At 38.4% G+C, this 14081-nt stretch overlaps 1 protein-coding gene across 2 annotated transcripts; it reads left to right on the top strand.

Moving 5' to 3' along the window:
• Positions 1-2391: 2391 nt before the first annotated feature.
• rcc1 (regulator of chromosome condensation 1) lies at positions 2392-11883 on the top strand. Of its 2 annotated transcripts, none has more exons than XM_083895788.1 (10): positions 2392-2464; positions 3933-4021; positions 5958-6145; positions 6253-6432; positions 8415-8511; positions 8599-8721; positions 9407-9547; positions 9703-9822; positions 10413-10565; positions 11181-11883. In XM_083895788.1, exons 2-10 carry the CDS (start codon positions 3943-3945, stop codon positions 11354-11356), a joined length of 1257 nt encoding a protein of 418 aa, XP_083751914.1. In that variant the 5' UTR covers positions 2392-2464; positions 3933-3942; the 3' UTR covers positions 11357-11883. The 2 variants fall into 2 exon arrangements, with proteins under 2 accessions (XP_083751914.1, XP_083751913.1); XM_083895787.1 differs by having other exon boundaries at positions 2402-2475.
• The last annotated feature ends 2198 nt before the right edge of the window (positions 11884-14081 follow it).

The raw sequence follows: 14081 nt of genomic DNA on the forward strand, positions 1-14081 counted from the left end.
CACTAAACTGAGGCGCAGGTGGGTAAGGACCAGATGCAGTATTTCTCCCAGATGACAGGGGAAACCACATGCCAATGAAGTGGAGATGTGGCAACGGACCTACAGGGCTTACCTCTCACTCTGCTGTTATTTATGTGGTACCCATCAGGGACTTGGAACTAGTTACAACCTTTAATGCGGCCTCATTCTGTGTTGCCTTTTTCTCTTCTTCTTCGTTACTGTAAATGGAAAAGCTTCATCTCATCTATGTAATAACACAATAATAACAGTAATAATAATGATAATGGCTTATAGCTCTACACACGGTAATAATAGATAATAGAGACCAGTGGCAGCAGCGAGAAAATGCTAGTGAATGAAAGCTGGGATATTCTGTTGCACGACTGGACATCTCTGGAATATTGTATTTGTTTTACATAAACTGTGTACAGACTGATGTTGTGATCATTTAGAATGAAACTTGGAGAGGTCTAATTACAAAAAAAAAAAAAATCTGTAATGCACAAGATATTTTGTATTATAATTTTGATCACATGAGTAGTGACAGCTTTTATTTGAGCCTTTTTATTTGGCTTGCCTGTATTTATGGTTTTGATGTGAGGTGGCCATTTAAGCATTGATGTAGATATCGGGGGAAAAAGGTGGTGGTCAGGAGCGTGTTTTTATGTGTGCCAATCTACCCAATGCCCAAAGGACTATAGCATACTGGTTTTCATATCACTGATTTCTGCGATTCATTGCATGAGCCAACACATAATCCAGTGTCACTGGATTTGGACATGTTTGATTTATACCTTTTTTTTTTTTTTTTTTTTTTTAATTGATATTTGTATTTCCCTTTAAAGCTCAAACATGCAATGCATTCTGTAGCCATTCTGAATAAGGACATGCTAGTACTGTGTATACTAAGAGTATGTATGTAAGTTGCTATGAGTGTAGATCAGGGATTTATCAAAAATTCTGAAAATGTATACGGTCAACAGGGAGTCATTTTGGCTGGTACCTTCTGACGATGCAGAAGTGTTTTATCTTGGATCGTTGTCTGGCCAGTCGCTTACAGGGTCCTCTACGCTTTGTACAGGTTGATAAACAGTAGTTTTAACTGATGCTTGTGTATATCTTGTCTTCCTTTTAATTTGGGGGGGGGAAATTAAATATAAAGTTATGATAGGTTGCTATTTTTTTAAGCACAGAGTCATTAGTTTATGATTATATGCTACAAGAATGGGAATATGAAACTAAGTACATTTGTAATTGAATGTGGAATTGTATGGACTGACTTATCTTCTTTTTAATTGTAAATAGTCACATCTGGATCGAATAAAAAAAATCTAACAATTCCTTGAAACTTCTGTGCACTGACCACCCCCTGCAAGCTCTAAGCAATAGAGGCTTCCTAAACTGGAATATGAAGTGAAAACATGAGGCTGCAGTGACACCTGGTGGCAGGAAAGTTTTGTATCATGAAAGAGTCTGAGCACTGCAATAAAATTGGTATTCTGAATGTATTTTAAATGCAAAACGTGGTGATTTCATTATGATGCAACATTAGAAGTGGTATGTTTTCAGGAGCAGAGTAAAACCCAAAAGTTGGTTAAATGTAGAGTTAATGAATGGTGAGGAACACCAGTATCCTCAGGGACCTACATTTATTATTATTATTATTATTATTATTATTATTATTATTGTTATTATTATTGTTAATAATAATAATAATAATAATAATCAATGCATAACTTAGTCAAACTACATTTAAGGCTCTTGGTCTATCTATCAGGTATAATAATTAAAAAAGAAAGCTCAGAATAGAACTAACACCAGAAATGTAAGTACAAGTATATGTTGGCAAAAATAACAATCAATGAAATGAGCACTGCTAAAAAACATCTGGACATACTTTAGTAAAGAGGATAATGTCAGGGAATCATTCTGGCTCCACGAGGGGGATAATGGGACCCTCTCTGTTTGAGATTTATATATTTAAAAATGTTTGTAACAAAATAATTGATAGAGAAACCAGTGATTACCCTGCCACAATGTCCAAAGGAAGTGAAAACAACCCTGTTGCTGATTTTGTCAGAAAACAATATATCTTTTTAAACAAAACAGTATTTTGTCCTGTGTACTAGTACTCTAATCAACGTGTATTTAACACTAAATAAAAGTAATCCACTGTTGTTCGACTCACTTCCGTTATCCCAGGGTTGTATTAACTAATTTTAGGTTATTTAACTAAAAATTCCCCCGCATCTCTATTTTTAAAAGACGCCACAGTCACTTCATCCTGATTTGGAAGCTTGGGTTGGCTAGTTTTAAAATAGGGGAAACAACGCCTGACGGTGGCAGTAATGTGCACCATAGTGGACGACGACTTCCGTAAAACTCCAGCGAAGAAGAAGAAGTAAAACTTCAGGGACGAAGGAGTGCGCAGCGCACTTTCACTTCAAGGCAACTACAAGCTTCCGTACGTCACAGGTCAGCACTGTATCAGCTCACAAGCCACACGTCTACTAGATTGTATACAATGATAAATATGTTTCCACAGATTTATGTGCAACTTACGCTTCAAAGTATATCATTGCGATTCATTCATTTCCGGGTGACATGCTAACGCTGTTAGCTGGCAGTTAGCCATTGTCACATTCACACATAAGCTACAGTTTAAATCCAGCTGGTTAAAAGTATTATTACGTATGCGTCAACAAACTTGTGTTTGTACATTTTATATCATTGCTGTTTTAGTAGCCCGGTCAGTCACCTTTTAATTTTGATTAAAACGAAGAACAGCCGCCTGGAGCTAATGCTAGCCGCTTGTAGCTAATGTTGTAAATGGTTGCAAGGACACATGGTTATTGCCAACGTTGCTTATTTTGGACCATTCATTTTAAGTTAACGCACCCTAAAGCTCTATGTAAATACTTCGAAATGAAAGTTTGATTTCACATTATGGCTTAGTGTGATGATCGTTTACGTGGTAGCACAAGTCGCGCTGATTGTCACACTGGCAGCATGTGAGCAGAGTTGTGTGGTGTGTGCCTACTGTTAAACTGAGCCTCCGACAGCTGCTGAACAGCTTCTACAGTGAAAGATAGAGTCTGTTTGTGCCTCTCGGTGGACTTTGTTCATTGTAGGCGTCGGAGACATTGGAAATATGTATAGTTAGTTTCACACGTGTTAGACGTTATTGGCTAAATGAAATGGGGACGCAAATCTCGGCAGCTCCACCAAAAAAATGCACCCCCTGCTTATTTCATTTTGTAGAGCCTTTAGGATAATATGGTGGTGTTCGTGTTATGTGTATGTCTTCTCGCATATGAGTGGTAATATCATATGTGTAGTAAGTTCCTGGGCTAAATAAAATGAGTCATGCAAATCTCATCATTTGTAAAAAAAAACATCCCTGCGAACAATGCACCTCCGTTTATTTTATTTTGTACCGCATTTAGAAGAAAATGATCGTGCTCATGTTATAATGTTATATTTACATGTCCCTTTCATTGTGGCCATAAAAATTCCGAATTCCCATCTCGGCAGCTCCACAATCAACCCTGTAATCTCCAGAAATGTTTGTAAGAAGAGTTAGTGGTACTAGTCACTAAATAACTGAAGACATAAACTGCTCTAATTTGATAACTTGTCACAAAAAGTATCGCCTTCAAGGTGTAAAAGTATGAGGTTGTCGATGTCAGATGGTTTCCGCTTCAGCTGTTTGCTTTCCCACTGGTGCATGCGGAACATGGCATAACACTAGTCGGCATGATTAATATATTTTAGCCTTTTAAAATATGAATTGTTATTTGACTCATTTGTAACCATTACAATTGTGTGGTTATTTATATTTTATGGTGTTGTGTGGCACAGAGCACCACCAGCTATACAGTTCCGAATGCATTGTTGTTTCGCAACTTCTTACACCAGTCTCCTTTTTCTAGTGTTGCTGTCATGCCTGCTAAAAAGGGTGCCACCAAGAGAAAGTCTGAGACGATTGTCAAGGATGAAAAAGATGCCAAGAAAGTGAAAAGTATGTGAAAATCCAGGTTCCACCATGTGGTAAAGTTGAGATAGTTTTATTCATGCTACATTTAAAGGGACAATGTGTAGTATTTATGGGTTTATATAACCCAAAATCCACTTTTTTTATACATATTATGTGCTCCTGCCTTGTCTAGTCGCTGTATAATAGTTTTTGTTTCATTTTCGTAGTGTTTCAAAAAGTAATGTAAAATAACATGGTCGCGGGCCGTGGTTGCATAGCCACTATTAGCAGCGAGACGCCATATTTCTACCGGAGCCTGTAAGGACAAACGCGAGAGAACAAATCAAGCGTCTCTTTACTTGTAGCGGAAGTCCCGCCTCCACTCTCTCCGCTTCGTCTGCTATGGCCGCGGTAGCTCGCCCTCTCCCTCTCCTCACGAACCTCATCTGCTGACACAGAATAAAGACAACGAGGACGACATTTGACCAGCTGCGGATACCGTAGCGCTCAGGGAAGGGAGGGGGTGAGCAGAGCAGCAGTTCGTTGTTGTAAACGACACACATTGAAAAGCGGCACCGGAGCGTCAGCGTGATTATGTAAACAAAAAAAACGTGTCGGCTGGACAGCGGAGAATCTACAGATTCCAGCGGTACAATTTTTATCACTCTACGACCAAGATTCACAGATCCAGCCCCAAAATAAGAGCAAAACGACAACTGACTTTCAAGGAATACAAGCAGAAATGTTGCCTTACCTTTGCTGTTTATCAAAACAAGTTATTTCCACCGGAACAAAACCACTTCTAATGAAGAACTACACTTTCCAGCATGCTTTGGGAACAAATCCCGGTCTGATTGATCATTGCAGAGCGACATTAGATCGTTCTGATTAGAGAAGGGCAAATGTCCGCCTAAATGCGTCATATGCATTTATGTCCTATTGACTCGCTAATGAAGTGATTCACACACATTTGGAGACCTGATTCTACCGGTTTAGACGTTTAAAACGAGCTGTCAATCACCCTAATTGACCAAGGTAAGCCAGAGCTATGGCGCTGCGTAACTGAAGGTGCTGCAGACTCACAGAGTTGTTATTACGCACCGCACAGGGAGCATCGATTTATCATACTTTTTTTTTTTTTTTTTTCAAAACAAGTTATTTTTAGACCTGTAGTGACATATAAATAAAATTAAATGGATTTTTTATAATTTGGTACCTAAGAAATCTCAAATGGCACAGATGATGTGCCAAAAGTGAGGACGCCCAGACATCTCTTTATTAAAACATCTGTAATTTCACTCTGCTTCATTTCAGCAGCATCAGACTTTGCACAACTCATGTCCACATGTTACATGACCTCCATGTGTTTTTAAGCTCCTACTGCATATTTTAAAGGTGATATTTGCTTTAAAATGCAATATTTTTTTAGGCGAGAGAAAAAAATCCTTCATTTATGCTGTGTTCCATGTACATTTACTCTGACACAGTGGCATCTACAGTGAAACTTACACCTCTGGTGGAATCTCACAAGTGTTATCTTTATTTTGATATCAAGATAATTCACATAGAGCTTGTAGCTGCAGAGATTTACTCTATTTAGTTTTGGCATATCATTTTCGAGCAGGGACTCCAAAAAGAGGGTCAGGGAAGAAGAGGTTAACTTTTCTTACTATAACTTTTCAATATTTAATTAAAGTGAGTGTTTGCATATGTATCTGTTTTATGTATGAGTATCTGTGTCCATGTCGGCATGTATATACTGTATACCTTATCCAGGGTTCTATACTGTACATATTTTTTTGTTTTATTTCTATTTGTTTTGTTGTTTGTTGTTTTGCACCTAAGGGGATGGGAGGGAGAACAGGGAGAAAAGTTTCCTTTGGTGCATGTAATAGTGGATTGCTTTTTGATTTGCTGTAATTTTAAAACAAAAAACGAATAAAATACATCTGCTGGATATTAAATTACTTATGTGTGTTAGTTTCCCACAGAAGTCATGGTAAGGAGGCCGGTCAGGTTCTTATCCTGGGCCAGGGTGATGTAGGACAGTTGGGTTTGGGCGAAGACATCATTGAGAGGAAAAAGCCGGCCCTTGTGCCCCTGCCGGAAAAAGCTGTGCAGGTGATCGCTGGAGGCATGCACACAGTGTGTCTCAGTGACACTGGGCATGTAAGTGGATATTTTTTTTTTATTACTTCTTTTTCGAAAAGTTTTTCTGCCAATATTATAAAAGTCTTAGACGGCAAATTTGAATTCTGAATTGTTCTCCTCTCCAGGTGTATACATTTGGCTGTAACGATGAAGGGGCCCTTGGTCGTGACACAACAGAGCTGGGGTCTGATATGGTTCCGGGAAAGGTGATCCTGGAGGAGAAGGTGATCCAAGTGTCGGCAGGAGACAGTCACACAGCTGCACTCACAGAGGATGGAAACGTTTACATCTGGGGTTGCTTCAGGGTAAGTTACCAGAAGCTATTTTCTAAAACTTATTGTCACATATCTCAACCTTCACGAGAGAAGACAAGCTACACGAGTATAGAGTCACTGAATCCTTTTGAATTTTACTTCTGAGCTATTTTGACTTTATAAAACTTTAATGTTTTTTTTCATGCTCAATATTATTTGAGCATATCAGTCAGTGACATCCAAGTATTAAAGTTTTGTGCCAAGCCCTAGCCCTGTAGCAGACAGGAAAATATTCCTCATATACTGCAATATGTCTCTAGAATTATCACAACACATACTCTATATAAATCAGAATTGCCCTCACTTTTTCAGCTTGTTTTAAATGACCTAACATCTCATTTTTAAAGATATTGCGTTGAGAGTCTCTTATAATGAAGCACCATACTGTCATGTATTATGCATAGCAAATATAACAGCCGTGTCCATGATGAAAATAGTCTTCATCATCTTCATGGTTTAGGAACATTTTCTCAATTTTTTTTTCTTTCTTTTCCAACTTTCTTTTAATTTATTTTAAATATATGCACTTTACTTTTTTACTTTGCTTCGTCTATTTCAATTATTATATGTATTTATTCACTTTCATTGTAAATTGTATTATCTCTATGGTATCTACATAAAAAATAAATATTTTACTTGAACAAATGACTCGGATTATCCTGCGATTGATATCTCATTAACACGGAACTTGAGTAAGAATAAAATCAAATTTGCCAGTTCTTGTCCCTCTGAACTTAGTTCAGTTTTGACAGTATTGGAGGAGTCATCGATGTATAATATCTTTACTGTGCTGTCACAAATAAAAGGAAAATATCTTTCTTTCCTCACACCGTTAGAATTTTGTGATGGCACCATCATACTTTGTCATGAATTGTGATTGGACCACACCATACTCTCCCTGCAGCTCCCTTGTTTAACTCCTTGATTCCTTGACTCCTCCTGATTTTTTGAAGACCCTCAAAATAGTGTTTTCTATGACTACGTAAACACCGAAACTACCAAAAAAAAGAGGAGACTCTCTTTTATCAGACGTCATTGGCAGTGAACGGTTGCATTTGAATTGACGTCTACAGACCACCTCCATTTCTTGGTCTCTTGTTAGCTTGCCGATGGTGTGTTTATATGTGTAGGACTAAACCCTTTCGCAGGAGACCTGAACCAAAAACGTCAAGCTGCTCTTTACGTTTGTTGATCGACAGTTCTCTATAGTGTTGAGTGACAGAGCATGACTCGAGTTTTACATTTGTCACAATAAATGGCCAAAACCCTCATTCATTTTCAACCTTTTCACATCATTTGTTACTTACTTTTTTATGACCTATATAAATTATCCACAATGAACTATTCAAAGAGAAAAGTGAAGAAATTCAACCCCAGTTTGTGCAGTGCTCGTAAAGCCTCGCTGTTTTCCTCTCTCTAGACACTTATCACTCCTGTTGCAAGATAACTCATCTTTTTTTTTATTTAATTAATACTCAGTGGCACACTGGCAATTATATATCTTATTACTGCTGCCTGCCACCTGCAGTCCCACTTAATTTATGACAGTGCTGTGAAACCGTGTGTAACCTCTGCTTCAGGACTGTCACGGTATTGATTTTCTTTCTCTTATGGCACTTTTTTTTTTTTAAACCCTTGATGCTGCTGCGATAACCACCGCACACTTAATATATGCTGCATTGACATGCTGTTGAATGGTGACCTGTTTTCACCATGTACAGGCATGTGCAGTGCAATCCAGTCAACCTCAACAGTTAAACGCCACACGCCAAACTGGTTTTACTCTTGTCAAGTCATGGGGAATTGTTGAAATAATATGGTCAATAAACACAGGTTGCATTGTATTTATTTATCACCACTACACGACCAAACACCAGTCACATTTCCATTGATGTTGCAACTTTGTATTTAAGCCAAAATGTGAGCTTTATATATCACTGAATGAAACCATTAATTTGCTGCATCCTTTTCAGGATAGCAATGGTGTTATAGGCCTCCTGCACCCTATGAAAACATCTGTTGTGCCACTCCTTGTCCACATGACTGAACCCGTTATGAAAATAGCATCTGGTAAGAAACCATCCATTTCACTGCCAAGTGTTTTTATTTCCTCACTGCGTATTAACATCTAACAATGTTTGTGCTCACTTTTATCAGGTAATGATCACCTGGTGCTGGTAACACTCAGTGGAGATCTTTATACATCAGGAACAGCAGAACAGGGGCAGCTGGGAAGAGTCTATGAGCACTTTTCAGACAGAGGAGGCAGGAGAGGCCTCGGTAAGTAATACGGACCTCTAAAGTCTTCAGTTAATAAGAATACAATATTATACAATGCGAGTATTGTATGATGCGATTGCATTTCCCATAGATGTCTTCATGGCTTGTGTGTATGTATATTCAGGGTGTCTGTGGGGTCTTAGAAAGTATAGTTGATTTTTAAAAAATCGAGAGAGTCCACAGTTTGACTGCAAAAAAAGTATGTGTTGATGTATTTATTCTCCTCCTTGCATTTGTTCAAAACTACGATGTGCAGGCATGTTCGCCCTGCAAGATCGGCACAGAGCAACGTGCGCACACGTGACATTAGGCATCTTGCGGCAGCGTTTTTTCCTGCTGCTAAATAATATCCGAAATCGCACGAAATAAACTCCAAAATTGTGAATACTTGAGTAAAAGTGTTACTTGTTTATTTTAATAAACCTTGCCTTTGGTTTAATTTATTCTTTCCAGCTTTGTTCCTTTCCAGCTTATGAGTTCCTTTTGTATGGTTGTGCTCTAGATTTAATTGCAAACTAAAACTGTTTTGTAAGTTAAATATGTGTTGCTGAGTACAGCTTATGGCAATAAAGTATTAGTTAAATACTTTGAGAAGTTCTTAAAAAGGTATTGAAATTCACTTCAGGATTCCTGCATATGTCCTGATATTGCTGATGCATTCTGACTGTGTGTCTCATGATTGCAGCGCGTCTGCTGGAACCACAGTTGGTCAAGTTCAAACGGAAAGTTCACTTCACCGATGCCTTCTGTGGGGCGTACCTCACTTTTGCTGTATCGACAGACGGACACGTGTATGGATTTGGCCTCTCTAACTACCACCAGCTTGGTCAGTGTGTACCCCAAATATGCAAGAATTTAAATCTGACCCAATCGTTGCTTGGATATGAGCTGCTCACACTATTGAAAGCTCAATGAACCCAATGTTTTAATGTTGTTATTTTTTATCATTATTATTTTGATTTTCTCTATTCATATAACCAGGCACAAAAAGCATCAAGACTTGTTTTGAGCCAGTCAAACTCACCTGCTTCAAGAACTCGACCACCTCCTGGGTTGACTTCTCTGGAGGACAACATCACACCGTCTGCCTTGATGCTGAAGGTAAATTGCAGCTAAGGATCCCGATGATCTGATGTCTGTCTGTTACAGTCTGTTACAGTAGGATCACAAATTGTCTAAGAAGTCAAGTGTTTTTGTCCAGTGTGAATTTGTTATGTCTGCTTTCACGCTCATGTCAATCAACTTTGCAATGCATATATGTTTTTATTGGCTTCAGCTCTAATCGGCTGACGGCTAAGAATGGTGTTCCGACGTAAAAGATACAAAATGTTAACAACTGGGACATTGGTGGCGTTTTCCTCTTCTTCCGACTTGTTTTGTTAAGTGTTTGTGACATCAAAATCCAACACTCGGGAAACTGAGTTGAAAAAGGTTGGTTTACATAGGGGTATACTTGCTAATTTTAGTGTGCATTAGCCCTTTAGTGTGTAGTACACAAGTCGTGTTTTTTGAGCACTAGCACAAGGCGACCTTGAGTGTCATGAAAGGCACCTTCAAATATAATGCATTATTATTATTAATAATAATAAGTCTCGAGTTGAGCCTCAGCTAGTGACAGTGATGAAATACTTGGGATTCAACACTAAAACCTAAACAGTTTAGTACAATTAAAGTGTTTCCTGAACTCTCAGGGCAGGTTTATAGCCTGGGCAGAGCGGATTATGGCCGCCTTGGTTTGGGCCAAGGGGCTGAAGAGCTGAGCGAACCCACACCTGTGAAGGGGATGGAGCCGGCCAGGAGTGTGGCGTGTGGGACGTCTGTGAGCTTTGCAGTCACTAAAGAAGGTGAGAAGACGTTGCAACGTTAGCTTTTCAGGAGTTGACTACTGGCCTACTGCCTTAGCAATGAATTATTTACAGTGATCCATTTCCTCTGCCTTTGCTATTCAAATCTGTACTGCTTGACTTTTACATATAAAGAAATGTCCATGTCCTTCAAACCGTTCAAATGAGTTGACGGAAATATTTGTTAAGCCTGTCCGCTCCTCACAACTCTTTTGCACTGCACACAAGAAGTGATTAATTTTGAGACCTATTGTGCTAATAAATTGAGATGAATGAAAATGCAAAGAACTGCATACAAAAACAAAATTCTATTGCTTAAACCCAGTTGTTAAGCACTTTGCTCTTGCCTTCCCCTGTGTTGCTGCTGTATACACACTACTGTATACCTCAGTCAGGTCTGATAGTATTGCTTGACAGATGGAGACGGCATCTGTTCCAAAAGGCTAAACGGGCAGAATAACATCAAAAATCATCAGAAGTTTCACAATTTGGCTTCAAATCATTTATTCAGTCGATGATAAATATTTTCTTTCAGAAAAGCAAAGGCTTCATTCATGGCTTAATGATAAGTTAAGTGAGCTAATTCCCTCCTGCTGTTGGTTGTGCTTCCTCCAGGATCGGTGTATGCCTGGGGCATGGGCACAAACTTGCAACTTGGCACAGGGGAGGAGGATGACGCGTGGAGTCCGGTAAAGATGTCAGGCAAACAGTTGGAGAACCGTGCAGTACTGATGGCCTCCAGTGGAGGGCAGCATACAGTCCTGTTGGTCAAAGACAAGCAGGAGAGCTGATTTTTCGCTTCTGGCACAGAATGAAGTGTGAGGTTTTTGATGAGTTTCAAGGAGGGGCCTTGTCTATATGTTGGTAGAGTGTACATCAATAAGTGGCTGCTTGTGCTGGGGGCGGGGCTTCAGTCAGTCTTAAGGTAACTCTGCTCTTCTCGGCATGAGGAAAATGTTGTGGGTGTTTCGTAGATAGTGACAAATGAGACTATTTTTTTAACTCTAGTTTTTTTATGTTCCCTTTGAACTCATTAAGGGTCGTCAGTATGACTTTAAGATGGTGGACGTGATGTTTGAGAATGCAACTTGCATGCATATAAAAGAAACGAGAGTGCAAGCGTTTTAATGACCTTCCTACAGTCTTTTAACATTTTTTTTTCCCCTTTTTTTCTTTAACGCAGCAGTTCAATTGACCTCGTTTAAGACGGAACATTTATACTTGCAGATGTGTGGCTACTGCTCATTTTACACAGGGCGTACAAAATGGTTTGGACATTTGGAAATGCATCATCATGTAATCCCGCATTCTGTTCGGTTCCCAGTCTGAAAATAAAGATAACTTTTAAAAATTGACACGGTCAACTTTTTTAAATTTTTTCTCTTTAGCTTTTCCAAGTGGTATTTCTCATGGCACTAACTGAGGAAAACTGCTAAATCAGGGTGTCAGCGGGGTCTTAAAAAGTGTTAAAAATTGATAGATAAATTTTGCGAAAACCTGTTTTAAGTTAAATGTGTTTCTAATTACAGCTTGACGTTGCGATAAGGTCTGAAAATATTTTGAGAAGTTCTTGAAAAAGTCTTAAAAAGGTATTGAAGTTAACGTCAGGATTCCTGCATATACCCATTAAATGCTAAATGGGAACATTGTCCTCTTTTATAACTATGGTGAACGATGTGCAACATGTGTGGGAGAAGTAATCATTCACGCTTTTATGGAAATGTGGTCATGGAATACGTTTTTTCGGTCATCAAAAATATTTTTTTATGCCTTTATTTCATTGAATAACAAAATGAAGGTGATATTCCATTTTGCAAGTGTTACAGAAATAGTATAAACGGTCGTTGGCCTTTGTCATGATTTATATTGTGAATTAGGTTATGTTGGTTTGTCATTTTTCAAAAGTAGACCTTTAGTCAGACAAATGAAGCTACTTTATTATGTCACGATGTCAGATTAAAATCTGTAGTTGTAGCTCTGTTGTGTAATGAGCAAATGGGGAAGAACTTTTTGTCAGTGCATGATATCAATACAATCATTTGGACTTGTATGAACTTACCCACATTTCGTTGTTTGCGTCCTTAAATCTTAAAATGTAAGTCTTCTTTTGCTGGTGCAACTATTGCTATGAGGTGAAATATGACATTGCATTTCATCCTACTATCTCTGCAGTAGAATAAATCACTCTTGGCTGGGCAAGTATTAACCCTTGGCGCTCATGGGGCACCCTTGGTAAATAGCTGTTGGGAATCCTGGCAGTGTGCATTTATAGCTCACATCTTCAGGCTTTACAAAATGTGTTTCTTTGTTGTTGAGTCAAAGTTGTAATTTGTTTTATATAGTAGCAATAATTTTGCAGAAGACACAAAATAGATTTTTTTTTATTTTGGTTTTATAAAAACAAGCTTTGAATTATGACTTATTTCACAAATTGAATCCAATTTGAAAAAAGTTTTGGTATTTTTTGCTCAGATGTGTTTTATACAGTTTATGATTTTTCTAATATATATTATAGGTTGTGCTGGGGAAAAAATGATACAACACACTATATTGCACATTCTTATATCCTGTTTATAACAGAAATGTTTTAAAAAAAAAAAAAGCTGCCTAAATGCTCTGTTTTAAGGGTTAAAGACCCTTAAAAACATGGTCATTATCAGCTGACCAGCCACTTCACGCTGTTTCGCCTTAATGCCAAACATGGAAGCGAACACCACATTCCTTCTATTTGGATCCGTGAATGTAAATCAGAAACACTTGGATGCAAATAGGATGGTACAAGTACGTACATCAAAGCTACGTGCCTTTTTGTTTCCTCTGAGGTGAGCCATACTTGGTCCTTGCATGTCTCATCTTTCTTTCATCAGACCATTATAGACAAATAATGGTAAGAGTTGAATTCTGTGAAAAGCCCTCGTGGCAAAAAGCTTTGAAATGCTAAACTCTGAATGATTCGCAGCTAAATAAGTGTGAGTGAACGCTTGCTTCTTGTTCTGTTTCGCTTAAGTACCGGTAGTATCAGGAATATATACACTTGAAGCCATTATGTCGGTGCTCATCAGTCAGCGTAACACAGTGGTGGTGAAAAGTTGGTTAAAAAGCAATTGATTACCTTTTTCAGGGCCTTCTGGATCAGTGATGTGTGCGTCACCTTGAGTATGAAATCGTTCTTTGTATTGATCTTAAACAGCTTTGGTGTTTCTACATCAATGTCTACACACAGTATACATGCATTTCTTTTCAATCTGTTCTCTCAAGTGCCTTGATGTGGTTTCAACACAGGGATACAAGGCTGGCGGGGAGACATTTTGTATTCAAATCATCAACTTAACTTTCTTTAACTGCACACTGTTAATTTGGGCAAAATCTTACAAAAAGCCATAGTTTCTGGTGAATTAAAGGGATAGTTCAGGTTCTTTTTTAAGTTAGGGCTGTTTGAGAAACTTAATCAGTTGGAGGGAGATGGGGAAAACCAGAACATGATTTACATGGAAATATGTGCGCATTTCTGTGTAA

This window comes from Microchirus variegatus (assembly GCF_963457635.1).
Source record: "Microchirus variegatus genome assembly, chromosome: 1".
NCBI lineage: Eukaryota > Metazoa > Chordata > Actinopteri > Pleuronectiformes > Soleidae > Microchirus > Microchirus variegatus.